The sequence below is a fragment of the Haliaeetus leucocephalus genome, unplaced genomic scaffold, assembly GCF_000737465.1.
Source record: "Haliaeetus leucocephalus isolate CR32 unplaced genomic scaffold, Haliaeetus_leucocephalus-4.0 Scaffold450, whole genome shotgun sequence".
NCBI lineage: Eukaryota > Metazoa > Chordata > Aves > Accipitriformes > Accipitridae > Haliaeetus > Haliaeetus leucocephalus.
The window spans coordinates 3,844,093-3,872,059 of NW_010972886.1; the positions used below are offsets into that span (position 1 = coordinate 3,844,093).

The 27,967-nt window shown below is 41.9% G+C and overlaps 1 protein-coding gene across 2 annotated transcripts; it reads right to left on the minus strand.

The window, feature by feature from the left end:
• Positions 1-524: 524 nt before the first annotated feature.
• Positions 525-27,330, minus strand: MYB (v-myb avian myeloblastosis viral oncogene homolog). Of its 2 annotated transcripts, XM_010574656.1 has the most exons (15): positions 27,275-27,330; positions 25,618-25,735; positions 23,921-23,992; positions 23,174-23,266; positions 22,540-22,760; positions 20,786-21,020; positions 19,880-19,960; positions 19,374-19,478; positions 17,804-18,061; positions 14,673-14,815; positions 14,161-14,275; positions 13,949-14,074; positions 13,153-13,263; positions 12,405-12,512; positions 525-1,954 (listed from the first exon to the last, which is right to left on the minus strand). In XM_010574656.1, exons 2-15 carry the CDS (start codon positions 25,696-25,698, stop codon positions 1,838-1,840), a joined length of 1,866 nt encoding a protein of 621 aa, XP_010572958.1. In that variant the 5' UTR covers positions 25,699-25,735; positions 27,275-27,330; the 3' UTR covers positions 525-1,837. The 2 variants fall into 2 exon arrangements, with proteins under 2 accessions (XP_010572958.1, XP_010572957.1); XM_010574655.1 differs by lacking the exon at positions 27,275-27,330 and having other exon boundaries at positions 25,618-25,773.
• Positions 27,331-27,967: the final 637 nt, after the last annotated feature.

Sequence of the window (27,967 nt, forward strand, 5' to 3'; positions counted from 1 at the left end):
GTCCTCAGTGCTTATGCCTCATGAGGCTCTGCAGGTCTGCCCAATTATTTGCTGTGCAGCATAATGCACCAGGTTTCAAAGTATATTCTCACCTCTGGTTTCTTAAGACAAGCGTGAAAAAATCTGTTCTACAGTATAGGAACTCCAGAATATTTTGCTTTTATTCAGTTGGTTCCTGGTCTGATGGTCTTAGATGACGAAATAAATTATCCAGTATTTTGGGAGAACAGCAGTTTTGCACAAAAGGTGCAGTAAGCCTCCCATCAGCTTCAGCTGACCTGGACGTTGGTGTCACTAGAGATGTGCCTTGAGTCCACAACATGCTCAGTACTTACTGTTTTGTGCTGTGCTCCTTCCACTTCCTTAACAATCAATGAGAACTGAGGCTACCTATGGCGTGTAAAACTCTATTCCTTACTTACCTAAGTGCGCTGGAAAAAAACTTCCTGGCTTGAATGTTGCCTGTAACAACACCGCCGAACACTAAGACAAACAAGATTAGGAGACCATGTGGGTTTAAGTAAAAAAGACCACACTTTATTTATCTACAAGGCAGTACATTGTCGTATAAAAAATTAAGTGCAGATAAAGCTGCACCAAATGCTATTAAGGCAGCAAAAAGTCAGAGGCTGTTATAAAAAAACAAACAATAAAAAATAAAATAAAATCAGTGTTTTGCCATATCGATAAAGATGTGGTATGGCAGTACGAAGAACCATGTATTTCTAAGAACCTGATTCAGTACACAAGACCCAAGTTAGGGAACAATTAGCTAGACATGGAACAAAACAGACAACATGAACAAGACAGTGTTCTCCCAAACATATGAAGGTGCAATGCATGCTGTTACAAACCAATGAGAAACAAAACAACACAACCAGACAAAAAAAAAAATCTCCCAGGAACAGTGTTCAAAAATATTGCTTATAAAAAAAAGGGGAAAAAAATATAAATGATGTAAAAAAAATTAAAATAAAAAGGTCTGAAATGCTAGTGCATAGTCAATTAGCTAACATCAACATTTGTCTTCTTTCCATATAAAGCTCTACTGCTCCTTTTACACTAGCAGCATGTCTACACGCTAAGGTCTGTAGCAGCAAAACACAGTATTCATTTGGCATTTACAAAATTAAATTACTGAATAAAAATATAATTTTTCTCATAAATCTATGTTTCATACAGTAATATTTTTTAAAGCAAGCTAATTCCCCCCCCCCCCAAACAGAAACACACAATGTATAATGGTCTAGAACCATAACAGAAAAGAGTATTTCAAGAGGCATGGATGTTTGAGCATTCACAATCTTGATCAGTTTTCCCCCTTTGCACAGACTAGCGTTTGTAGTAATGCTTTTCATTTCAGTATTTTACACCAATGCATTTTGTTCAGTGATTTAAAATATATCTGTTTGAGTACCTGCTCTTTTATTATAAAAAAAATAAAAAAGGAAACAAACAAAACCCCACCCCTGGCTAGCACATCACTGAAATAAAAATACTGGTGTATTAGGTCTGCTTGATCTCAAAAAGTAAAAAAAAATTATCTTTATTATAAGTCTGCACTTAAGATCATTAATTACTGATTCAAACTTAATACCTAATAATTTAGGCAAGTATCATTTATTAAAAAAAAAAAATCCTCTTAAGTTGGGTGAAATCCAACAAGAATATATATGCTGAGTGAATAAATGCACTTTGTGCTGCTCCCAACTGTTGTACCACAACAAAGATAGGCTCTTCTCCCATTCATGAAAAGTTTTCATGCAGAGGAACAGGAATTTCCCAGTGGAGGTGAAGTGTTCTCAAAACCATAATGCTTCTCTGTCCGTCGATCCTTTCACATCACCAGAGTCCGGGTGGGGAAGGCGGCCATGTACTTGCGTGCCTGATCCGTCAGGGCCATCTGATCCTCGATCTTCCCGCAGGACGCCGACTCCCAGGCGTTGTTCAGATGCTAAATTAGAAGCAGGCAGAGAGATTTGGGGTGAACGTCACGTACCAGCCAAAGCCGGGCCCGCTCGCGATTAAGTGTTGCATGACTGTGCAGTAGGATGTTGTCCCATCTCCAGAGAAACTGAAATCTCAACAGGCAAAAAATTATCATCACCCCCACTTCTCAGTTAGCGACTAGAGGGGTGGGCAGACCAGATGACCCGCAGAGAGGGGCACACCACAAGAGCCAGGATCCAAACCTCCCCACTTCTCTCTCAAACAGTGTCATCTCTACCAGGCCATATCTATGGCCTTGCCTTTAATCCTTCCTTTCCATGAAAAGTTGTTGTGGTTTAAGCCCATTCAGCAAGTAGGCACAATGCAGCTGCTTGCTCACTCCTGTCCCCCCTCAGTGGGATGGGGAGGAGAATCGGAAAAAAAAAAAAAAGTAAAACTCATGGGTTGAGATAAGAACGATTTGATAACTAAAGTAAAATAAGATACAATACTAACAACAAAACCAATAATAAAATATAATAATAATATTATTATTAATAGTAATGAAAAGGAATATTAAAAAAAAAAAAAGACACGCGATGCACAATGCAGTCGCTCACCACCTGCTGACCGATGCCTGAGCAGCGATCCGCCCCTCCCAGCCAACTCCCCCAGTTTATATACTGAGCATGACGTTCTATGGTATGGAATATCCCTTTGGCTAGTTCGGGTCAGCTGTCCTTGCCATGCTCCCTCCCAGCTTCTTGTGCACCAGCTTGCTGGCAGAGCATGGGAAACTGAAAAATCCTTAACTTAGGATAAGCGCTACTTGGCAACAACTAAAACATCAGTGTGTTATCAACATTATTCTCACACTAAATCCAAAACACACTGTACCAGCCACTAGGAAGAAAATTAACTCTATCCCAGCCGAAACCAGGACAAAGGTCTAAAAAGAGAATTTACTTGCAGGTGGACTTTACAGTCAACAGGGCACAGACAGGCTAAAGCCCGCAGATACAATGTTCAGTGCTATGACCACCCACAAACTCCTGCAGAGACTCCATTCTAGAAATACAGCTGCTCTGCCCCTGTGTTCCCTAAACGAACCTGACAGTCTTGACAGCCTGACCACAGCTAACAAAAAGTCCCACGCTCAAAGCTGCTTTCACCTGTGTGCAGCGATTAGCACGCGCCCCTTAGCAGAGCTCCTCTGGCAAAGGAGAAGCCGGGGCGGGGGGGGGCGAGTCTTAGCAGAAACAGCATTTTAATTATCATGTAAGCCATTTCACTTCTTGTGGTATTTATGGAGGTTACAGACACCATTTAGTATAATGTTAAAGTGAGATAAAAACATATCTGCAGAGGGCTGTGCACACTGTATTTATTTACTCACTACACATGTGAGATGTTTCTCATTGCCTTGAGCTATAAACAGTAATGAAATTTCAAAGCTCCTGGAATTTACCAGTATACACACACATTTATACACACTTACTTTCTTTTCTGTTGAACTCTTTCAGACTTGTGCCTGCTTTTCCACATTGAGATATTCCCTAAGCCCTGAATAAAACCTCTATTATTATATAGAGCTAGTTGAACGAATACTCTGCATTCCAAAAATGCACATGACTGTGCTTAATGGAAAGCTGCCTGCCAGCGAGGGAATCCCAGTCCTGTTGATATTGAGAAGGTCTATGCCCAAGATACACCAACAAAGACAAGTCAGAAGAAACCCTTCTCTATTTTCCTCTGCTTTCAACAAGGATCATCTTTACAGTTCAAGGTCTACATTGCTCAACGAGATGGCCAAAGCCTTCCCAACACCTAGGACACTGGGCGAAGCATAATTAGTGGACTGCAAAACATCTGCTAAGAGCAGAACTGTCCCGGTGTGCCCATGGCTCTTTATGCTGCCCCTTCTAGTTACTAACTGTGCAAGAGGATCCTTAAATTACTCTGGCCTAAATGTTTAGAGAATGCTCTTCTGACTGTAAACAGTGTTATCTGAGACATGTGGCTAGTAAAAGGCTGGCAACGTATGAAATAATTTCTCACAACATGCCCTAATCAGGGCACTGGTACAAACACAGGGACCGAGGTTCCCTGCCTCAGAGGGTTTACAGTCTAAAAGGGACAAAACCAATGAATATCTAAGCAGCGTGGCCAAGATGTGGGCAAGCATGTTAGTCCTCTATAAACTTCTGCTGTGCTTCCCTAGACGCGGTTTTCTCTTCTCTGTAGACAAGTTCCAAATGTTGTCTCTACTCCTGATGCCTTTTTGTAGGCAAAACTCCTGCTGAGCTTCAGTGGGAGTTCCCCATGCAAATGAGAACCAGGTCAGGCCTCAAATTATTAAGTTCCTGCAGCTTTTTGTGGGAAAGTCACGTCTGTGAAGTGAACAAACATGCTATACACCTCTTTTCTAGAGTGGGTCAACCTGGGCTGGTTGTATACCTGGTGCTGTGGCTTAGCCTAGGGCACACGCCACAACCAAAAGCAGGTGTGACATACTTTCTGCATGCCACAGACATGCATGTGACACACCACAGCTTTTTTTATGTTTTGGTTAAACAGCTTCCAAAGTAACTTTTTCAAAGGCACCTACATCAGCTGGGAGCCTACAGTCTCCTATTGATTCTCAGTGGGACTCAGGCACCTGTGACTATTTTACCCTATTGTTTTAGAGGCATTTGCATCAGGGACCAAATTAATGCCTGGTACGATGCCATCGGTTTTACTCAGAAGTCAGATTTGGTCTGTACATCTCAACAGCAGTTGGTAGTTCCGGAATATCCATCATTTCAAAGGACAAATATATGTACTCAACCTGTATTTCCCCGTGATCCCCCAAAGGTTCAATGCACTGGTCTAGAAATGAGAGATCAGCAGTCCCTTAAATAACTGAAAACATGTAAGGAAAAGTCCATCTGTCACAGTATGTCAATTTTTAAAAAACAGAAGTAACTTCAGGCAAGGAATGTCCTGATTTCATAAATTAGGCTTAATTGTTAGTATCTCACTGAGCTCTTTGTATTAACAGCCATGTGCTTAGAAAAGAAAAAAAAAAAAAATCTGTATCCTGATATCTCCAACATCTCAGCAGGCTGCTACATGTCACTCATTCCACTGAAAGCCTGGTCTTCGTTTAACCTGATGTCAGCGCAGCAGAAGCCGCTCAGGCAGGCAGTAACCCTCTGCCCTCCCTCCGGGCTCGGCTGCCCCAGCGCTCCAGGGCAGCACTGGGCAGCAGACACAGCAAGCAACAGGAGGATCAGCTAGACCCCGTGACTTGAGCCTGCCTTAAAGAACTTACTCAAGTTTTGTCGGAGAGACAGCGCGGGAGAATCTCCCCCAAAAGTTTTGACCCTTGTATTATTTCCCCAGAAATACATTACGCTTTTTTTTTTCTCTTATGACAAATTTATAAAAAGAGACTAACTTTGCAGTCTCGCTGACAGTGGTGAGAGCTTTGCTCTAGTAAAGAAAGCAGAATTTGACCCAAAGTGGTGTATTTTCTGAAGTAGTGTATTTACTAAGACAGCTTTCAATTCTATCCTGGGGAACTCGGATAACATTTACAGTGGGTGTTTTTAATAAACATTTTCTGTCTGAAGCCTCGGCTCTCAGCAGCCAACACAAACCAAAGCACAATGCCTTTGCCTTGCCAGCCCTGCAGCACAGTGCCGCAGGCACGTGTGAAAGTCATCCCGACACGAGAAGTTTTACTTCCCTCCCTGGCAGGGAGCACTGGGTCCCACGATTCTGGCGGAGCGCCTTGCTGGGTCTGGGCACACACAGCTACGGGATCCCTTAGTAAAAAGGGAAAAGCACAACACCTCCTTCCAGGGCAGCATCGCGGCAAGTATTGACAGGGCTCCATTAGGGGACAGTGGCAGCGCCCCGCAGAAAACAGCGCTGAGCAAATGTAGTATAAGAGAAGAGACCTGGTCAGAAAGCTAGAAGCAGGCAGGGAAACAGCACAGAAACCCAAGTCAGACCACTCCTTTGCAGAATGCTCACTGCATCTCCCCTATCACATTTAAAGGTCCAACTCTGCAAATCAACGGATGGAAACACAAAAACTTTGTAACTGGAAGCCAAAAGGCCTGACCCAAAACCCACTGAAACTGATGTGAATGTTTTCATTGATTCAGTGGATTCATCCTACTTAAATTCAGCCATCTAAGAGTGAGGTGTTCGTTTTGGCACCTAAATCCCTAGCCAGTGGGGAAAGAAAGGGATTTCCACAGTACAATTCATTCCTTTTCTTTTTTTTTTTTTAATTGCCTCAAAGAGTGAGTGAATACTCTTAGTTTTGCTGTCAATTAAAAGAATTGAAGCCTTTTCAGCCAGTATTTCCAGCTGTATTTTTCTCTTCCACGCACAGCAGTTTTCTCTCTTTAAGTTAAAACAGGGAGTGGAGGGGAGAAGGTACACTACTATGAGTTCCCCTAGGATAAAATTACAGACCCATGGTACCATTCCAGCTATGTCATTCTCCCTGGCTCATTTTTTTTTTAATCTCAGTAATCCTACCAGCATATCCTTCTCCTGGCAGCAAAACTACCTCACTTATCCTGTAACGTGCCTTCAACTGCCCTCAGGCAGATGAAAACTGTAAACAAACTGTCAAAGCTGTAACTAGGATATCCAGTTAAAGCACTTCTTTAAAAAAGAAAAAACCTGGACCATCTAGAGAAAACAGACCAGAGTAAGGAAAGAAAAGGCTGTGGAAAGGTGCTTTTCTAACAGAACTAGTCCTCCTGCACTCAGAGCCTAGACTGCCTTTTCATGTGCTGCCTGCATAGCTTAAAAAAGCTCCTGCGTTATGACACCTTGCATGTTAGGAATGGATGCCAAAACCAAACGCTGCTGCAGTCCTGCAGTACAGAGCTCCCAAACTGATGGAAGTGTAGTAAAAATCTTTGGGCAAAGAACTGTGCTAGAAGACAGATTTTACATCTCTACTATGCTGGCAGGTATCTTCAGCAACTCCAGCAAAGTTATTGGCGTTACGTACATTCCCATTAATTTAGTCAAGTTGTGCTGACATTTAAAACCATAAAAAGCCAAAAGGTTTAAAATATTTAGAAGGTTCAGACTGTTAGAAGGTATCTTACCATGTTTCTCTACTGCAAAAAGCTGGATTTCTTGCCAGTTTTCCCTTAGATTACACAATATGGATAATTTACACAACATGCCGCTGAAAGGAAGGCTTGCAACAGAAATGCAGTACTCCTTCTGAAACAGTAAAGCAATCAATGCCCTAAACAAAGCAATTTCCTAGCAGAATATGATGCATATCATGTAAAATAGTATGGCTTTCTAGTCTGTAAGGATGCAGAACCAAGAGAAGCCCTTTTACTTCTCAAGATCAGACAGTAAAGACTAATAACTAAAAACTCAAATGACCACAAATGAATACTACTGCATTTGGTAAGGCAGAGCGCTATTTCTGCTCATGTTGCTAGATCTCCTCTGGAGCATGGGACAGCTACCTCCTAAACTCTGGGGCTTCCCAGTTACCCAGAAATACAGCTTGCTAAATGTGAGAGAGTAAGATGGTCCAACTTTTCAGCTTTCAATATAAGCCTGATACCAGAGCTAGAACGAGCTATTTGGTGGTGCTTTTAAGAGCTTAACCCTGAAGCCCTTACTCAGACAAAACTCCTGTTTGAGATGTATGAGCTTTCCAAGTAAGATGAATGGAAGAGATAGGGTACCAGGCTAAGCACCTGCAACTCACATTAGGATATTCAGTCCCTTTCTAGTTTTGTCCTTAAGTACTTATTTTTTTATTCACAGATCAGAACACATTGCTGCAAATGGCTGATCGTTAAGCTGTCACTTTTAAGATGGCACGTTAAGCTGTAACTCCTGATCTGTTTGCAACTCAAATTCTGCTGCCCTGGGAGGAAAACATGCAATGACTGACCTGTAACTTCCAACCTCCTTTTGCTCCCTCAGCTAAGCTGTGCCAAGCACAGCTCCTGTACACATCGGCCACTGGCGAGAGAAGGGACAACACAAGTGAGGGAAACCCACAGGGCTACGTTCCCTTGCTGTGCAAATCTTATACCTCCCGGGACCTGAGCACAGCATGCTTCCTCCCCTCCCTTGATTAAACAGGATATGAGATTTTGGGATGTTCTTGCCCCAAAAAAGCCACGAAGGAAAACCAGAGAAAGTCTGCTGCTGCAGGGGAGCATGCTGCCTTGCCTCACCTCGCCTCTACATTTTGTCTGACAACTAGCTGCAAATGAAATTCCACATTTCACTTTTCAAACAGAGAAAATGAAGGTTAATGACAGCTCACACTCTTGAAAAGGTTAACCAAGTAACTGTTTTAAAATCCTTTAAACTTACTCTTTAAAGAAAATGGTTACATAAACTATTGAAAGTCAGGAAATTCGAGCTGAAACGTGTCAGTCTGTGGTTAAAAAATGGAAAGTGACAGGAGCCAGGGGTTGAAGAACATTCTCTTTAGCTTGCAGGGCTTCTACCTTGTGTTGTTTCCTTTGTTACTGGGGGAAGAAGATATCAAAGCAGCGCTATTTTCTTAAAAGGTTCCATTTCATGGTGTCTTTTGATAGCCTGCAGGGTTAGGTAGATGGTCTATGATTTAGCCTACTTTTCTATCTGTTAAAATGTCTGTTAGGATAGTTTGCATTATGTACTGCTACTTGTTTGATTGGCTACAGAACATAATATGAAATAAAACATAACTTTTACACAGGAACGTCCAGAAACAGAGTTTTTACGTAACTTCTTATGAGGTACTATTCAAGCAAATGCTCAGTACGGATCATCAGCTTGCCTCAATAAGGGCTTCGTATGTTATCCCAAAATCTTAACCCTTGGCAAAGTTCCTACGGAAGCCAAAATCTCCCTACAGTGAAACTAGATAGTTTCTGAGTGACAAAAATATAGGATGCAAAAATATAGGTTGTAACTAACTCCACCAATATAAAGAAGTATTTGGGATCCATGCAATGGAGTGTAAGAGTAATTCCACCCCAAGGCAACACATGGGTTTGGTGAGACATCTCCTATTCCTGCCAGGAAGAGAATACCCAATGCACAACCATGAGATCTGCCATGCAGGATAAAAAACATGGCTGAACCTTCATACCTTACCACAAAGATCCTATGCACAGCTGCCTTTACATCCAATGTTTTACAGAGACTTAGCCAGGGGATCAAATGAAGATGAAGCCCAAACTCTTCTCGGGTCTAAGGGGACTCTTTCTCCCATTGCTCTAGTCCAACACCGGTACCAGCACATTCCCAGTGGAGTTATATGCAGCCACCTGACCTCACATGCCAAATGATGCAATGTGCTGTTCCTCTGAAGTGATGGTGAATGATATCATGCTATCTGATATGGTCATCAACTATTATTTAGTAAGTTGCATATGATCAGTCATGTGTCCAAAATGCAGTAAAAAATATCCTTAGAGATTGCTTTGAACATTTGTTACTCTTGCCTTCTTTGGAACTCAACAGCAAAACAATAAGCAGCCAGGCACTTTGGTAAGCCTATTGCTAGCCAAGTATCTTTTTCTTTAAGTAAATGCAGTGCAAAGTATTAAAGCAATGAAAAATACTGTGGGCTGGCAAGCATGCTACCTCCCTCTTACGTAAGTTCAAATTTAAAAGAAAGTGGAATTTTAAGAACCAAGCATGTTAAAAGCATATTGGAAAAAAAAAAGTTTAATGCTCTCTTTCTTTCTCTCTTCCCTCTCCATGCACACATCCCAAGGTGCAGAGTGTGCTATAACTCTTACTTGGACTGAAGTGAATGAGAATTTGCCTAAGTAAGAACAGTTGGTTCAGGGCCAAAGTATTAACAACAGCAATGTAAACATACGCAGACAAAATTAAATTTCACCCAGATGCGTTCCCTGGTGTTTCATGTCTACCTGCATCCAATCAGTGGATTTAGTCCAGTGTTCCTGTGTGCGTCCTGTGTGTACATGTACATGGGCAATATACCAAATTACAAACTAGAAAGCATAAGAACATGCTAAAAACCTGGTCATGTACAAAATGCCACCAGTCAAAATCAAGCGCAAATGCTAACATTTTCAATTGCTTTGCAACCCTTAGACATGCTGTGTCCTCGTCACAGATGTCTGGCTCCACTGGGATGGAGGGGGAGAAGCATTAGGGCAGAGCAGCAGCAGTTTTTGGTGTGAAACAGAGCCAGACCACGTGTCCTTCCTGAGCTGTACGAGGCCACATTCCCCTCTGACATGAAGCCAAGCAGCCTTACCAGGGTTGAGACAGATTCTCCCTTTTAACCATAACACTAAGTCCAGATCAGAGAGTGCAGCGATCGGCAGACAAGACCGCGTTGTTGTAAGAAGTCTGTATTTCATTCTGAAAAAGCTATCTGTGCCACCATCACAGAAACCCCTAGCCACATTCTTCATTTAGGATTACATTTCTGCTGAAACACTCAACACTCAATGTTTCTTCATTGGCAGACAGAATAATTTTACCTTCATACTGCTTCACCAAGAAGCTGCATACTAAATATTCATTTGGGGGCTTTTTACAACTGCTTTTTCTTTCAGTTCAGCATGTTTTAAACACTGAGATGAGTTGGGAAGTAATTTTTAACTCAGTTCCTATGTAAGAGAAAGTCCTCTTTATCCAGACAATGAGAATACCTGACTAAAGGACGGGATCCAGAATGGACAACAAATTGACTCATATAAACTTTCTGTACAAAATCAACATGAGTGAGGAGAGAAGATTAAACAAGCCCTTTCATTTACAGCAGCTTGTAAAGAAATTATTTTTAGATAGCAGGAAACATAACACTGCTACGCCGAAGATCAAAAGATCCTATTTTACAGGCACCTCAGATGCTTTGTTTTTATTACAGGCAGAGCGCAGGCAAATGCCACAACATACTCTGTTTAGCTACCTGAAAATTTTGCCCTAAACCTATGGAGGAGCCTGGAGTTTGGCCAGGGGACATGGCCAGGCGACAGCTCGCTGGCGAGGCAGCGGGACCAGCAGCCTCCTCCCACGGACCAGCTGGGGAGCTCCAGAGACCCCCTGCAAAGCTGGAGCCTGGGCTCCTTTGCCATGAGATGGTCTGAATTCAGTCCCTAAATAACTGCCCTAACCCAGGGGCAGTAGATCTTCAAGCCCTCCTCTTCGCTGTCTACCACGGTGCAGCTAAGAAACACGGTTCATGAGAAAAGAGCAAATAAGCAATAGGGAGTGTGAGTCTTTGGTCGCTATGGTCACCCCCACGCAGAGGGGAGACACAGTCCCTGCTCTCCAAAGCTGCTTTTCATCAAGTGATTCTGCAGTGCAAAATACAAACCTACTCCACGGCAAACTGTGCCAAACGGGGACATGGGTGAAATTGTAATATCTCACTTTATAATGCCCAGCTAGAGATGCTTAACCAAAACCACGTTTTATTCATTCCTTCCTACTGTAAATATCCCCTTAAGTAAACTCTGGAAAGAGGGAGGAAATAAAGGATTAGCCATGTGGACTATCTGTCTGAAAGTCAGGAACCATGGAATTAGAATTTCCTTTCTGACAGTGACTCACCCTGGGGAATGAGACACTTTCTCTCAATTCGCCTGTGTGGAGAAAGGGTATAAATTCACTTATTCATCTACCTCAAAAATATGGGTTGTGGTGGAAGGATAATTAAGCACTATCTCCACTGCGTTTCATCTCTGAATGACTTGCTGTGGGCCCAATCTAAAGTCCACAAGAGTTGACAAAGAGGCTGCTAATGACTTTGGTGGGCTTTGGATCAGGCCCTATGTAACAGCTCTATTTTAAAGTCTAGCAAATGTGTATGTTTGTTACACTCGGAAAAAGCATAAATATGTAAAACCCAGCCTCACATCTGGCTTACATTACAACAATAGCACATTTAATTCATTTCAGAGATCCCAAGATGTACAGCTGGCCATAAGGGTTATGAGGCTCCTTCAGACCACCAGTTACAACCACATTTCTGGTGCAACCTCAGCCCATGCTCAGGGAAAGGCCATTCTGGTGCTTGGCTGGATGGGCAATACTGGCTGCATCTGCGCCAGACAGCCGGGCAGTGCCAGCCTCTCCTCTCACCCCAAGGCCAGTGACAAGTTCTGGCCACCACTGCACACCTCAACTCTCCTGCTCTCTGAAACAGCAGAGCCGCCTACAAGAAGTCTATAGGAAAAAGCCTCTGGATTAATTCTCAATCCTACCAATTTAACACTGGAGCCAGATGAGCTACAATGCCCCCCACACAGGGCTTTGCCCTTTTTAGCTTCCTGGCACTGCTGTAGCTTCCGCGTCCTCATGCTCCATGGGTATAGTGAGATCCTCAGCCATGTTCATCTGAACGTTTCATTCTTCTATACTCAAAGCTTAAAATTAGTCTGCGAGAAAGCAATATATGAATGTATTTTTATATACAAAGGGTATTTTTATCAAGGAATAGTTACCTGCAGAGGACTAGCTAGTGGCCTGTTCCTAGGTACTGCAAATGTTTTGTGAAAACTACCATCTTCTTCAGACACGGGCATCTTTAAAATGGAGCTGGTAAGAAGATTCTGAACAGGAAAAGGAAAAAAACCAACACGTTTCCAGTAACTCAAGAGAACAATCTGAATTTGAATGTATTAAAAGCAAACTCAGCCTGACTGCAGGGGGTGCAACACTGGGCACGGTCACAGACAGAGTGCTCAGCCTGGGAGCAGACCTCAGCCTCGGGTCCCTGGGACTTGGCTTTGCAGAAGCATTGTCACATGCAAAGATTTTTCATCCAGTGAAGCTCCCAAGTGCAAGAATAACAGTAACATTGAATAGTCCCAGTGAAGCAAAGGGAACCATGCTCATGCAAGGTCTCCTTTGCACAAACCAAAACAGACTCTCTCTTTCTTTTACTAGTTTTAACTCTGTGACCTAGTCATTTCTATACACAGGTGCAGGCATCCTTCAAGTGCAGGCTCATTACAAGGACTGTGGGCTGCACAATGACTGCAGCTTCTGCTACTTTCTATAGGCATTACAGTGATCTAATTAAGTGCGGGATTTTGCTTCTTATGCTTAATACAGAAAAACTATATGGAAATAATGAATAATGCCTACTTGTGAGGAAGGTCAGCCAAAATATTTTCTCTCTTGCATTTAAGAACTGAACAGGGATGTAAAACAGAAAAATCATTTGGTGGTGTTAAAACTTCCACTTACTGGCACATCTTCCATAGCAGACGCATGTGTAAAGAGCTGAGTGTTCAGGTTTTCTCCTTCCCAGTGATTCGAGCAAAAAAAATTTCCAGCTTTATCTGTTGGAGACTCCACCTGAAAGCAGGAAAGGCACCATGATAAAAACCAGTACCTAACTGACCAGAAGGAGATTTATCTGTCAGTTGCCTAATAAATTGAATAAATATTCTTCACAGCCATGCATAATGCATGTCTACAGTACTGTCTTTTACAGCACCCTTGCTCTTTGCAGAAGAAAGAAGTTCAAGGTTCTCAAAAAAATCCCCACTTAATAAAACTTTGAATACTTGCACTCAGCACTTTGTCAGTATTCAGGAGTTTAATCCCCTAGAAAGGATCGAGAATATATGTATTTTTAGAATTTTAGTGACAAAGTAATACAATGCAATGTCCTCAAATGTTCAGGTTTCTAAGTCACTCCATGGAGCTTGGTCCCTGTGGGGTTCTTCTATAGTTTCCACCCATATTAGAAAGATTCAATCCAAATTCCTGTCTAATTTTTTTTTTCTTTTTAAGTTTCAAACGAAAACTGCATTAGAACGGCCCAAGCAAACCCCTGCTGAAAACAGCAGAAAGACTTCTATGGAAATCAATGGGAGATGAATTAGGCATGCCTAGTATACTATATAGAACTGACACTAAGATCTTGGGGCTCACATGAAAGAAAAACAGACACAGCTATTTAACAGAAAAGGTATTGGTATAAGTTTCTCAGCGAAGAGTGTTGAATTAAATTGCCTCAGGTAAGTTTGAGATTTACCTCTTGTTTGATTTTCTTCAGCAAAGGGGGTCCACTTTCATGTAGCCCAGCTACTATTGCAGATTCCTCCGACTCCTGCTTGATAACGTCCTGCAGATCTTCTACAAGATGAGTCGGAGTTTGAGGCTGAAAGGAAGAAACGTTATATGCAAGTCCCAGAACATCCCTCTGCACCAATATCAAAGCAACTTTTATCATTGTTTCCTTCTTACCAGCATCTTCAAAGGACCATATTTGATTTCCTGAGCTGCAAGTGCGCTTTTGAATGGAGTGGGTGTTCTTGGAGAGCTCTCTAATATCGACCTCTTGATTGCTGGAGTTCTGAAACTTTAAAAAGAGGGAGAAAAACTTTAAACGAACATGCTTGGAAATCTTACCTCTTTACAGAAATACACGCATACAGGCAGCAGATGCTGTAAGACTCGGACAAATATTTTCCTGCAATCCTACAATCCATTTTGCTTTTCTGGCAGAACACCTATTTCTGTGATAAGGTGGAATGGCTTTACTTAAAAAACTGGTGAGTCTATGTGTGTGATTGTTTTGTATTAATAAACTTACCTCCACAGTTATAAAGTGGAAGTTTTACTCCAAACTAAGAAAAATCTGAATCTGTTAGCAAACAACTCTGCAGGAAACAGAGTGACCCAGCACTTTGGTTGCATGCGAACCTAAAGAAATGAACCCTCACGAATCTGACAAGACAATGGGATAAAAGACTTACATGTGATTTTCCTTCTGAGCTTTGAAAGTCTGGTCCCTGTGGAACGGCGTGGTAACAGCCATCTTATGGCCACACACCGGCGTGGAAGTTAGCGCAGGGTTGTCCAGGTTCAGGTTTTCGTGATTGGATGAGGTGTTTAAGAACTGCAGGCAGGGAAAGGAAAAATCAACAGGAACATCCAGATTACAATGTTGACTTCTTAAGTTGATGTTATTGAACAAAAGAAAAAGAAATTATTCCCTTCTGATTGATGTAAGTGATTCTCTTGACCCTACGATGCAGGTAGGTGTATATGGGGTACCTGACTATGCAGCAAAACAATACTCAACAGTTTGGCTGGAGCACTGAGGAAGCCAAAATGAGCATTTCTAGAGAGGGAAGTTATAAAGAAAATGACACTCCATTCCAATGAGAAACACTCTCCACCACTTTAAGAGCCACATCGTAAAAGCCTGATTTGGATTTTCTGCAAATAAATTTTAACTAATATTAAGAGCAGTGTGCCCAAGTAAGAACTGGGTGAAAATTAATAACGGGTGTTTCAGGAATAAACCCGCAGGAAATGGGGCTAAATTCCACCAAGATTTATATAGGGAATCTAGGTGCTTTCAAGGCAGTACATAAAGCGTTTATGACAGGAAAATAAATTTCCTATCATCTGTCTCAAAACAAAGTGCTCTGTTTTCACAGCATAAAATGAAAACTGCCACCTGTGATGGGTGCGTGGAGTGTTTTGGAATGGAAACAGCTGACTGAAAAGGAGGCAGCAGTATTAGCCTGGAGAAAATTGCTTTTGCATGAGTTCTACCTAGTAACCTAAAATACTGTTTCCATTTCTAGTGTCTACAAATCTGTGAGTGTAGTGGTATCCTTTATTCTGACAACGATTCATCGTATTACCTTCTAGACTCAACTTGCATCAGATTAAAATATACTTTATAAAAATATGGCATGTAAGAAAATACGGATTTCACTAGGTAATGGGAGGTACAGTGGGACATCATTACATGCAATCTTTTACTATCCTTCACGAAATAGTGTTTCTCTGACTTCAAGAACTAAAGCCAAACCAAGGCAAAACCAACACAAACAGACAAACAAAAAAAACCAAAACACTTTTAAATAGTGCTACAGCTGTGAAACAAAGCAACCATCAGCAGGAATTTGGAAGTGCACGCCAGGCCATTTTAACAGGCCATTTTCCTCCTCATTCCTATTCCGCCCCACCCCACATGGCCCGGGGTTGAGGATGGCGAGCCGTGATTTGAATTTTCTGGTTGTCAGTTTGTCTCACAACCTGAATGCTATTTAAATGCAGTTTGGGGTTTTCTAGGTCAATGAATCATACTGTAAGTGGACAGAGATGGAAAGTATTACAAATGATCAGAAATGTTAAACTCTAGTAGTTGAAGGAGTTAACAGCAAGAGCAAAGCAAGCAATCGTACTCCCCTACAAAAATGATCCAAATAAAAAAAAAACCCCGAAGCCCCACAGATGAATTTAAAATAAGAGAATCAACAGTTAGCTTGCTGATGATCTAAACTCAGTGGTGAAGACTAAGAGGAGTGAGAAGATTCAAACACGGAGTGAAATCAACAAGCGCAACGGTAATTAGTCATTTGTTCCAAAGGATTAGTTTCTAAATTGTTAAGGCTGGGGTGACTTTTGAGAATTAGTAACATCTGTGCAGAAGTCTTGATCTACCTGCGAGGGAGAGAAGGGCAGGCTTTTGACAGGGGAGCGCTTAGGAGGAGTTGAGCTGCTGACGTCAGCTAGGACCAAGGTGCTACCGTGGCCACTGGCTAAGGGGCTGGAGTGCCCTCTCCTTTTGCGAAGAAGGACCCACGGAGCCGCGCTGCCCTGTGAGGCAGACAAGGACTTTGGTGAGCCAGGAGAGCCCTGACTCGACATGATTTTGCTCAAGTTTGTGATGGGCTGTCCTTGAGGTCTACAAGCACTGGCCCCTCTTTGCTGAAGCTGCGCGACTTTGCCTGAGGGAGCTTTGCTAGCCGAAGTGTCTGTGTCTTCAAAGAATTCAAAACTGCTGAGATCACCCCATGATGAAGGATCCTGAAACAACGTGGGAGGCACGGAGCTATAAGACAGTATATAGTGCCACCTCATGAAAATACAGCGCTAGGATAACCAACAGCCCGTAACCAACAACAACGAAGTCTTTCCCAGTTCAATTTGGCTTGACTCTGTTTATTTGAGTAGTAACACTGTGAACGCTTATTTGTGTTTTCAATATATACCTTGATCACATCAAACTGTCTAACATCCTAGTGGCGTTGCTGGCAACTGAGTCCCTAAAGAAACAATGAGTCAAGTGATGTCCTTACTACCTACTTGCCCAGAGTTTTCTGCTTAGTATGAAGACAGTGCTTTTCACTACCAAAAATTGCGCGCATTGGGCTCTAAGCCAAGACTGGTCTCCTCCTAACCTGCACGCCTGCTCTGGACATGCCGAAAGGGACGTAATGCTGCATGAAGCAGACACCTCTGCTGCTGAAGGAAGGTGTCACCAACAAATGTATTTTAACATGCCACTTCTGTTACACGTAGTATCCCAGACACCAGAATGAGAAAAGGCTCGTGTCAATGTCAGTCAGCTACTTGGCATTTAAAATGCCTGTTTCCAGTTCTTCACATATGCCAGGGCAAGCTCCTTAAACTTTGAGAAGCAGCTGTTAAAACCACAACAAAAACTTTTAGAAAATGATGCAGATACATGAGCAGCCACACATAAACCTATGGCATGTGTCACTTCAAATATAAGTAAGTATCATTTCATTGTTTAAAATCTGTCACAGTGTCTCTGATTTTATTTTAAGGAGACTTAATATCGAGAGACCATTTCAAGCTCCTGTTGTGCAGTTTGCTAACAACCACACTCCCATACCACGATGTAGCAGGAAAGGGAGACACCCACAAAAAGCATATGCATCCACACTCCAGGGCTTCATTTATGAGAAGCCACATTTTGTTCTGTCAGAAGCTAAGCTTCAGATCTTGTAGCAATTAGAAGTTACTCGGAAAAAAAACCCCACCACATTTAGGACTGTCCCAGCTCCTCTCCCCTTACTCCTTGACCACGCACGAATCCACCTGAGGCGGCGAGTCTACTTACGGAGTCTATTAACTGGAGTGTTTCTGCAAATTCTAAGAGATTCTTAACATTATCCAGGATGTTGCTCTGGTGAACAATCATGCACCGTGCAGGGGATGCACTTTCCTCAGGTAAGCAACCGTGATCCACTGGTGGAGATGGAGTACAGTGGTGATGTTCCCCCAAACAGGAAACAGGTGCATTGTCACCACTGGTCCTGGTACTGTCAGCAATTGTGGTGCTGTGCCAGCCAGGGTAGTTTGATGTGTGGTTCTGGGTCTAAAGGAAGAAGAAAAAACAAAAGAAAAGGGGGGGGGGAAGGCAGAAGGAACTTAGCAATGAAGTTGCACAAGGTGTCAGATGCCACTGGAGGAAAGATAAAAGTAGTTGCATCATCATCTAAAAGCTTATGCCTATGAAACAATTGTCAAGATGTTTCCTTTCATCAGCGCAAGATCTCTTTTTAAGTAATATTGGCATTGTGTTTGTTATCCCAAAGTTACCTCATAATTTACTTCCAAGATTATGAACATATATCATTACTAACACATAATCAATTCATACTGTGTTACTCCAAAAGCTCAAAAAGTGTCTGCAAGTCATTTTCTGTGAGAAGCAAGAAACGGCAGGATTTCCCTACTGAGCGCTCAGCACTGTAGAAAGCTAAAGGGTTTAAGAGTTAGAGTTGCTTTTGTTTGCTTATCTCCTTTTCTTCTCCTATCCCTGTCTAATGCTACAGCTTACACCAATGCAATGAAGAGGCTGTCAAATCAACGTGGTTAGGAAAGCAGAAGAACAAATTAACAGAAGTTTCTTTCCAGTGTGATCATGCAACAGAAGAAATTGCAAAACATTAACTAAAGTTAAAAAGTGGCCAAACTAACGTATCATGCATGCAGTTGTTTTATTATTAATTTAAATATTACCCAAAAAAAGAATCTGCTGGCTATCACCTATCTTCAAAAATGATTTGGGGATTCTTGGCTTTGGTGATGGTGTTAAGTAATTACGTAAGGGTTTTCACACATTAACATCCAATGGCATATACAACGAAGTGTGAGAATTCAGTAATAGCCAGCATTTGCTCCACACATGCAGTTATGAAGAATCTAACATTATTCAGAGAAGTAAAACAAACTGTCAAACATGCACCAAGTCTGAAGCTTACAAAGTGTATAAAACACAGCTGAAGGAAAGAATACAACAGAGAGGAAAAATCTAATGTTACAGGCACTACATTTTCATCACATGAACCATTGCACACTTTTCAGAAACGCAGATCCCACTGATTTAAGATCTGTGGGATTTTTCATTTTCGTACAATCTTGTTTCCAATATTACATCACGTTACAGAGCCCAGCCCTGCTCCCACTTTGCAAAGTAAAATACCTGCAAATTGTTTGCTTTTCTTTTTCAATAAAAGAACTTATGAAGCAAATACAGATTATATATGTGCTATGTTTCATCCTTTTAAAACGGAAATATAGAGCCTTGATTAGTATCGAAGGCAGAGGGGGAGTAAAAAGTTAAAAAGACAAGCACTGGGGTAATGCTGCTATCCCTCCATCCAAGCACACAGTGACAATCTTACTGGTAATGCCTGCTGCCCTTTCAGTTCATTCTCAGTCGACATTAGTAGCAACTCTAATTCCTTTATTCGTTTTTCTTTCTCAGGGTCTTCATCATTATAGTGTCTCTGAAATTAAGAGTTAAGGGAAAAGAAAAGATAAAGGTCTGATAGGATGTAGCAACTAAAATGCTTATGGCTTGCCGTCCTGTGGTTATAACAGCCAAATTAAGACTCAAAGATGAAACAAACATCAATTGTGTTTTCCACTACCAAAGTCCCTGCTGAATTTCAGTACAGACATTTGAAATGGAGAAAGTGGAAGCTATCATACCAGATGTCAACAACTTTGTTTTAAACCCACTTCAGAAGAAGCAATTATTAGCCATGTTAGAACTCCCCCACCTTCCCCATTTTCTCTCTTCACCACACTTATTACATTAAAATGTTTCCTTAATGTATGATGTCTGCATTTTGACTTATCAAATGTTTAACAAATTGACTTTTGAAATGAGGTTCAAGTTATCTACCTGAATAGCTGCAGCAGCTGGCTGAGGAACATTGACAATATTTACATGCAGTGCTACTGGATATGGGATCTGACCAGGGACCTAGGCCGAAAAGCAAAAGACACTAAAAGTTATTATTTCTATCATATTGTCTGCCTGCATTGTGAATTTGTGTTAAACATACTTTGGTTTTAGGTACTTAATATTTAAAATCTATGGAAATGAAATCGCAAAAAACCCAACAATGTTTACAAAAGAAGTAAACAGGTTTTTAGGAATATGACAGTGAGCATTACAGAGGAAGAAAGAAAATTCATATATGAAATATCTACCCTTCCAGAATGAGAAAAGATGAACAATTTATAGATGCATTTGTAAGACTTTTCTAAATTGAAGTGAAAATGCAAAAGATGCAATTTCTTATTATCTAAAACTTGACAGCGTAACTCTCTGAAGCAGCAGCCTGTTTCATTATTAATCATTAATAGAAAAGGAATCAGATTAAAAACAATGCTTGTTTACTTGGTTCCAACAGGCAACCCACAAACAGAATATTACTGAAGGGAATGTGGGAGATTTTCACATAGAACACAGAATTAACCAGATTCAACTGATTTTCGAGAAACGTAATATTCACCACTGTAAGAAACAGTACTGGAAACATGTTCACTGCTCACAAGACGTTAAAAATGCCAAACCCAATTCCACCACCTGAATGTCGGCAATCAGTTTGAAATGTAAATATTCTCATCACCGAATGAAGTCAAAGTCAAGGAAGTCCTCACCTCACATCAAACACACCCAAGTCCACCAAGACTGGGAGAAAACCCTTCGTGCTTCCTGAAATCAGGTATGGCTAAATTGCACCCACCTATTCAACAAAGCAAAACAAAAAAAAAAAACCAAACCACATTTTCAGGTGCTTACGTTTTGTGGCTCAGAGATGTGGTAGTAGGGGTAGTCACTGCTCAGCGGGGGCTGGCCGGCTACTGGCAGCTGTGCAGAAGGTGGGTTGTGAGCAAAGGCCATCAAGTGGTTGCTCTTCTGAAAGCCAGCAGCTGCTGAAGAGTGACAGGCTTTGGAGGACTCCTGCAGGTAGCCCTCCTGCTCAACCTTTCGGCGCATGGTGGAATTCCAGTGGTTCTTGATAGCATTATCAGTTCTGCAACAGAAATACATATGTTTGAGGAGTTTTAAAAATGAGCGTTTCCAATTCAGGCAGATTAATAGGCAGGAAACTGCTGTTGGCATTTCTGTTTAAACCTTGAGCTGTCCTCTGACCTTCCTCCTGCCCCCATCTTTACAAATCTCAACTTCTCAGGAAAGATGCTCAGCATAAAAGGTAAGGGAAAAGACAAATGGGCTGTGGTTGTTTATGTACTTTTCAAAGAAATCTCTAAGTCTTAGGCCCTCAAACTGTAAGAAATTAGTAACTGCAGCTTCATCTCATTCCCATGAAGTGAGGTGACAGCAAAGGCTAACAACCCTTTGAGGCTACCCTGAAGGACTGCCAACATCATCTTCCTAAGTCTTAATATTACAGTGGAGTTTTACTGTATCTCACTGCTGAAAAGAAAGACTGTGGAGAACAGCTGTGAAAAGAGTACCTTCCAAGCAACTTTCCAACTGGCCATCTAGACAATGACAACATCATGCTATACACACAAATTCAGTAAACAAAGCTGTTGGGATTTTTCTTAGCTGCAGAAAAACTGAGATTCAAATTCTCACATACATGAGTCAGAAAAAAACAAACTTATCAAGTCTGGGAGACTTTAAAAGTATGCTTAGGAACAGCTCCTCTATTTGAAAAACATCACCACCACACAGTATCACGGATGTGTGGAAGCTACAAAAACTTTCCAAGGGGTAATTCCTTTCTTGTTTTCTTCTAGAAGGTGAAAGCAGCCTAGGGAATGCCTGCTTAAAGGGCTACCATGATCTTAGGCACTGTATTTAGATCTTGAAGATGTTTCACCAAATAGCAGGAATAAAAATGGGAAGGGAAACCTCTCCCTTGCTTACATTATTTGCTTGACTACACTTTATATTCAGTCACTTTTACTGCAGAGCGAGTAAGACACTGAATCTCTGACATTATATGCAAGCTGTGCATAAGCTTTCAAGGAGACAAGTATTTCCAGGACCAGAGTTTGAGGAAGTCAGTTTCTCCTGTTTTATACACGGATTTTTAACAAGTCAAAATCATCTGGACAATTCAGGAACAATTACAAATGTTGAAGCAGCCTTCTCTTAAATCTTTTTGAATAAACAGACTGGATTTCATGTTGAAGGTATACCCTTAGCTGAATGTAAATTATGTTCCACTTGCAGAGCCTGATCCTTCCCTGTTAAATCAATTTAAATTTTGACAGTTATTGCAAGCACAAATAAGACTGCACAGACATTTAGGAAACTGTTATGGTCTTGCTCTAGTTACTGGGGTTTTTTACTTTCGGCAAGCATTAAAAGCATGTAAAAATAGCATACTGTTCCATGTACTGACCAAACAGCACAGTTCCCCACTGAGAAAAATGCACAGCGATGTCACTGGCTTTCCAGGTTTTGATTCCAAAATTTTTTGATTTATAAAGTGCAGCCTGAGGCAACTGAAATGGACTGCTCAGAACTGCAGCTTTTTCCTTTTTTCCTACTTAAGAGCTAAAGGTACATGTCATTACCGTCCAGGCAGCAACTTTGCAATTTCTGCCCATCTGTTTCCCAGCCTCTTGTGTGCCTGGTAAATAATTCTATCTTCCTCTTCTGTCCAGGAGGTTTTCTTCACTTCTGGATTCAAATGGTTGTGCCACCTCTCCCTGCACTGTTTTCCAATCCTTCCCTTCAAATGCTTAGCAATGACAGACCAGCGCTTTGGACCGTATTTCTGCACGAGTTCTATTACCTTCAAAGAAGGACATAAAAACTGCCTGTATTTAACGATGCATAATGAATCAATAAAATTTTTCTGTGGTGGAGCAATATTTTCAACAATGTTTCTCAAAACTGCCATGGTAAAACTAACACACAATTTAGGTTCCCCACTTCCCATTTATACTTTTACCCAAAAGGAAAAATCTGCTAATAGTTAAGGCATTTCTAGACTGCAATTCTGCTTTACAGTGTTGTAAAGCAACATTAATTAATTTGAGTAGAAAACTTAGAAAACACTACACAAATACTAGGCATTGATACTGATAGGATCAGTTTGCCTCTGGCCATATTAGTGTTGAGACCACCGAAGTCTCTAGGAGTTTTGCCCCAACTCATGAAATCCACTAGTAAGGCATTAATCAGACAGAAAGGAAAACTGATTACCCTTTGATCCTCCTCTTTAGTCCATGGACCTTTAATAAGTTCTGGGTTTAGTACCTTCTGCCATCGGTGCTGGCACTGAACATCTGTCCGATTCTAGTGAAAAGTAAAACATGCAGAGTAGATCATTCTTTAGAGAAGATGAAAGTAGAGTGATTATGCTCTTACCTAGGTACGCTTGTTCCCAACATATTTCACTGCCAGCTACAACTACTAAGCCATATGGAGTGATACAGTACGTCTGAGAAGTGCTCAGCTATGTTTGCTCACCGAACTAGATAAGATTTCCATCATTTCTGCAGTGAGGACTGTATCACCAGAACTACACAAACTGAATCTTCACCATCTACACAATAGCTGTCATGTTTTCACAGGCATTATTTCTACAACAGCCTAAGTGTTCACAAAGCAATTATCTTCTAAACCATACTTAAAATTCATCAAAGCTATTTTTTCTCTGTGCTGAGGCATTTTCTTTCAGCGTCACATTGACCATCTACTGTGCAACACGCCGCCATCCCCCATTTTTGCTTGTTTGATTTTTTCCAACCCTTTCTGAGAAGTGAAAGGAAAATTAAAGGTAAGGGTTTCCACAACATTCTAACTAAATTTCTGAGGTCTCCATCTGTGGAGGTTTTATATCTCCTGCAAAAACCTAACTATAAAGCAACCACTCCCCTCTCCCTTACTTGGAAACCTCTGATAAAGGGTTGTCACTAGAAGTGGAAACAGAAACCAATATCCACCTACAGGAAGGAAATTGGCAATGACTTTCCAGTCTTCTGTGCCATTCTGCTCCACAAGCTTCTTCAGTTTCTCATCCTGAATCATTAAAAAAACCAGACATAATTAATATCGCAATCTCTTATAATGCAAATGAAATACATTTTAAAAAGATTGTGTCTTTCTAAGCTTTTTATGCATCTATTTCTGCTTCCTGAGTGCAAGGGGAGGTGGTCTGTAGTCTTCTCATATTTTTAATCGCCTAAATCAGGACATTTTTCTACTCCTGTGGATTTTGGTAGGTTCTTTACTGTGCTGCAGGAGAAAAACTGACTTTTTCTGTGCTGTCCTTTGACTCGAATTATACATTCCCATTTTACTGCTCAAAGCAATGTAACTGTTATTATTGTACTGGATTTACAGGAGGGCATGGACGTTTTGATGCCAGGCATCAGAATAACAATGAAATTCAGTAACACTCAGGCACCCAGCTGTCTGGGGACCTCTGGAAATCACAGCCTTAAGCTTTATATGTCTTGAAAGTAATGGGAGTTCCAGTAATTTGCTCATTGCCTATCTGTGTACGATGAAAGCACAATAAAACTAATGGCTCCTTTTCGCTCCTGATCACTGTGAGGGAATTTTGCATACTTGCAATAGCAAGAAATTTGGCCCAGTATTTTTAATGATAAAGCCAGAAATAGAGACCCTAAAGACAAAAAACCCCAATCTCATGTACTGGGAAAGATCTTGATAGTGTAAAACAAGCGAGAACTGCCCCAAGAGATAAGAGGATGGGAGCAACCCTCCCCTTCCCCGGTTAGAGCCTCCCAGTACACTCCCAGTTCATGTGACAGGAAAGTGGCCATTGGGCTCCACAGCCATCCCTTCCTCCCAGGCCACATCACAACCACGTCCACCTCTGTAAAAGCAGACTACAATTTAAAAAAAAAAAAAAAAAAAATGCTGGCAGGAGGTGACCTGCCACTGTTTATATATCAATATACATTGTTAGTGAGGAGAAAGTCAAAACATCACTTAAGAACTGTATTAATGTATTTCACAATAAACTCAAACCAGTTAAATGGCCACAGGATATCCACCTGGCAAAGGAGTTTGATAACCACAATTTACCCAGAAAGTCAGCACAAGGGTATCGTGACTAAAACACATTCTGACCTTCAAAACCAAAATACCTCTTGAATGCTCAATTTTGGTACTGCTGGATTTCTTTCTTCCAGCTTTTAATTTATTTCCACTCAGAATCATAACGCTGCAATTAAGGTGCAAATTTCAAATGGCACAAAAGGACCGCAGCAGTTTCTGCCACAGTTGTTTGCTGCTGTGGGACACTGAACACACGTTAGTTCTCGCATAGCAACCGTTCTCAAACAAAAAGAGGCAGCAGTAACAATCAAGCATTGCTGCAGGTGACTCTGAATCTGTTTCTCCAACAGGGATTACACAGAGACTCACGTACCTGTAATGTAGACCTTGGTGGACATAAAAAAATGGTGTTTATACATTTTATTTAAAAGATAAGAATGACCCTCAAAGTTAAATAAAACACTGAATATAGCCAATGGGTTGAAAACATTGTCCTCATTCATATACATGGGACTGTCACTGAAGTTAGTTTGCAGGCAAGCAACTCCGAGAACAATGATGTGATCCATGCTCTCTCTGTCTTTTTACATGCAGCGGATGAATGAACTCGGATTTACCTCTTCACGGGTCCACCTGGTTTTTCCTAAGTGACGTTTTCCAGTCTTAGGAAGCAGACCATCATAATCATGATCATACATCTCAACATCTTCTTCATCATCGTCACTACTATATATACTGCAGAAGGAAACACAGCGAGACACAGAGTGGAACATGAGGACTTGAGCTACTTAATTACAAAGCACAAAAACCCCACTACAATCCTTACAAAGGTTACACAGATAAAAGTTTTAAAACTTGCACAACAAGATTTTGTTCTGCATTATGTTGTTCTAGTATTCTGAACTGGTTCTGCTGTTTTTGGTATCCACAGATACAAGCAAAGGGCTGGCAGCCTTCGTATTACTGTGCATGTTTAGACCTGCTCTTAATGTTAGATCGGTGGTGAATTACACATTTGGCAAACTTTCAACCAATGAAGGCTTCAAATTAAAATACAATGTTTGGGACAATAAAGAGAACTAGAGGCTATGTCCATTACACAAGCGCATGTTGAAAATCTTTAACTCGTGCCGTACAGTCTGAAAAATATTAGTGGTTTTGTATGTTTAATAGACCAGATAGCTATATCGTTCCCAAATAAAACAGACTGTGTATAAATATAAAAAGTTAAACAATAATAACCTTGTTTGAGAATATGGTTATGGACCTTATATGTGAAGGCAAAAGTTTCTCTACTTAAGTAAAGCCAGTAAAGTGGTAGCGTTAACATGCAATAAGCTCTAATATAAAATGTGCCTGCCATGTATGGGTCTGGACAGACCATGGCTAAGGACAAGTACATTTAATATCCTGCAACTAGCAAAGGAATGATTGGACCCTTTTATATCCTCCATTTCTCTAACTTATGACTTGATTACCTCTATTCCACTTCTAAATACCTCATGCTGTTTTTGAAATCCTCTGCTTCTCACCTAATTCATGACTAAGGGATTTCCCCAGAGGCTATCTATGGGTAAAAAGGTCTCTATTACTCTCTGCACAAACAGCACTTGCTCTACCCAGTTAACTAAAACTAAAAGAGAGTGCTTTGTAACAAGAGCTGTCTTTCTGGTGGGCAGTATTTTATTTCCAGCTTTTAAGATAGGAGCAGCAGTTCTGACACTTCAGCTCAGAGATGATAACCACAAGTGCTAGAAAGGAGACAATGTCACGCTCCGAGACTAAAAACTGTGATAGATCTGATGGTATGGTATGCTATGGTAGGTTAAGGTATGATGACTAAGACATTCAAATAAAGTTACTTTGTAATAAGATTATCAGGCATTGTTTATCCCATTAGCCTGTTTTCAGGAGACCACTTCTTAAACGAAGCTCCAGTGAAGCGCAGAGACTGTTAGTCAAGACGCAAACGTCTCCAAAATGCAAGCCGTTAAACACATATTCTTTTAAAGTACGCTGGGCTAATCACACCATACATCTCCAACCCTGTTTTCTGGCCCGCGGCATGTGCCATGAAAACGATGCTACCTGTAAGAAGTGTCCCAGAGCCTGCTTGCTGTGACGCGCGTGGCCTTCCCCGAGCCTCTGCCCGGTGGCCCCTGACGCGCCCACCCAGCCCATCGCTGCCACCCTCCAGTCGCCCCCACGGTGCCGCAGTCCTACAGCCCGCCTGGCCCCACGGCTCACTCCCCGTTCCCCGGCCCACCGGCCCACCTAACCGTCCGGGGTCAGCACTGACTGAAGCTCCCGCTCTTGCACGCCAAGGCGAGCGCGCGCCCGGAGCCTCCCGGGCTTCAGCGGGGCAGCCCGCCTGAGCAAAGCTCGCACGCTCCGGCACCAGCTGGCTCCTTCCCCTGCCGCCGCTCACAGAGTAGATTCACTTTTCTAAGTGACACACAGACAGCTGTGCGACTGCTCGTATGCCAAAGGAAGTTTTGTGGCTCAATTTCCAAGTATCATTTTGAAAATGAGTTTCGCAGAGAGTAAAAGCACCAGGTATGCATCCATCAGTGACGCTTCCTGCACGGTGACACGTTTCGGGCACAGCAGAGAAACGCCGCTCCTCCGCAACGGCAGCAGAACAGCAGCGGCGAACAGGTTAAAATTATTTCAGTGCGGTGCCAGTAATGTAACCGGTTTATTTAAATAACCGGGGCCTTGCTGGCACCGCAGAACTGAGCAAACCCGCTGTATTACCTGGGCTCTCCAGCAGGAGAAAAGGGCCCCGGGATTTCGGGACGTTCGGCAGCTGCTTTAGCCAGCAGGGCCCTCAGCGCTGCTCTAAAACTTTTTATTATTTCGCACCTCCGGCCGCAGCCCCGGAGCCTACCCCCGAGCGGCACGGCACGGCACGGCACGGCAGGGCGCTCCGCCCGGCCGGGGCAGGGGGTTGGAGCCCCGCGCCCG

What these genes read in the sequence shown, in the direction of transcription:
- MYB (XM_010574655.1), bottom strand. Translation starts at nt 25,773, where the DNA reads ATGTTCCACTCTGTGTCTCGCTGTGTTTCCTTCTGCAGTATATATAGT. An exon ending in CACTCCAGTTAATAGACTCC is followed by an intron (nt 14,816 to 17,803) that starts GTAAGTAGACTC and finishes CCCTGCCTGCAG; the next exon opens with TTCTTAAACACCTCATCCAA. An exon ending in CACTAGCTAGTCCTCTGCAG is followed by an intron (nt 1,955 to 12,404) that starts GTAACTATTCCT and finishes CTTCTAATTTAG; the next exon opens with CATCTGAACAACGCCTGGGA.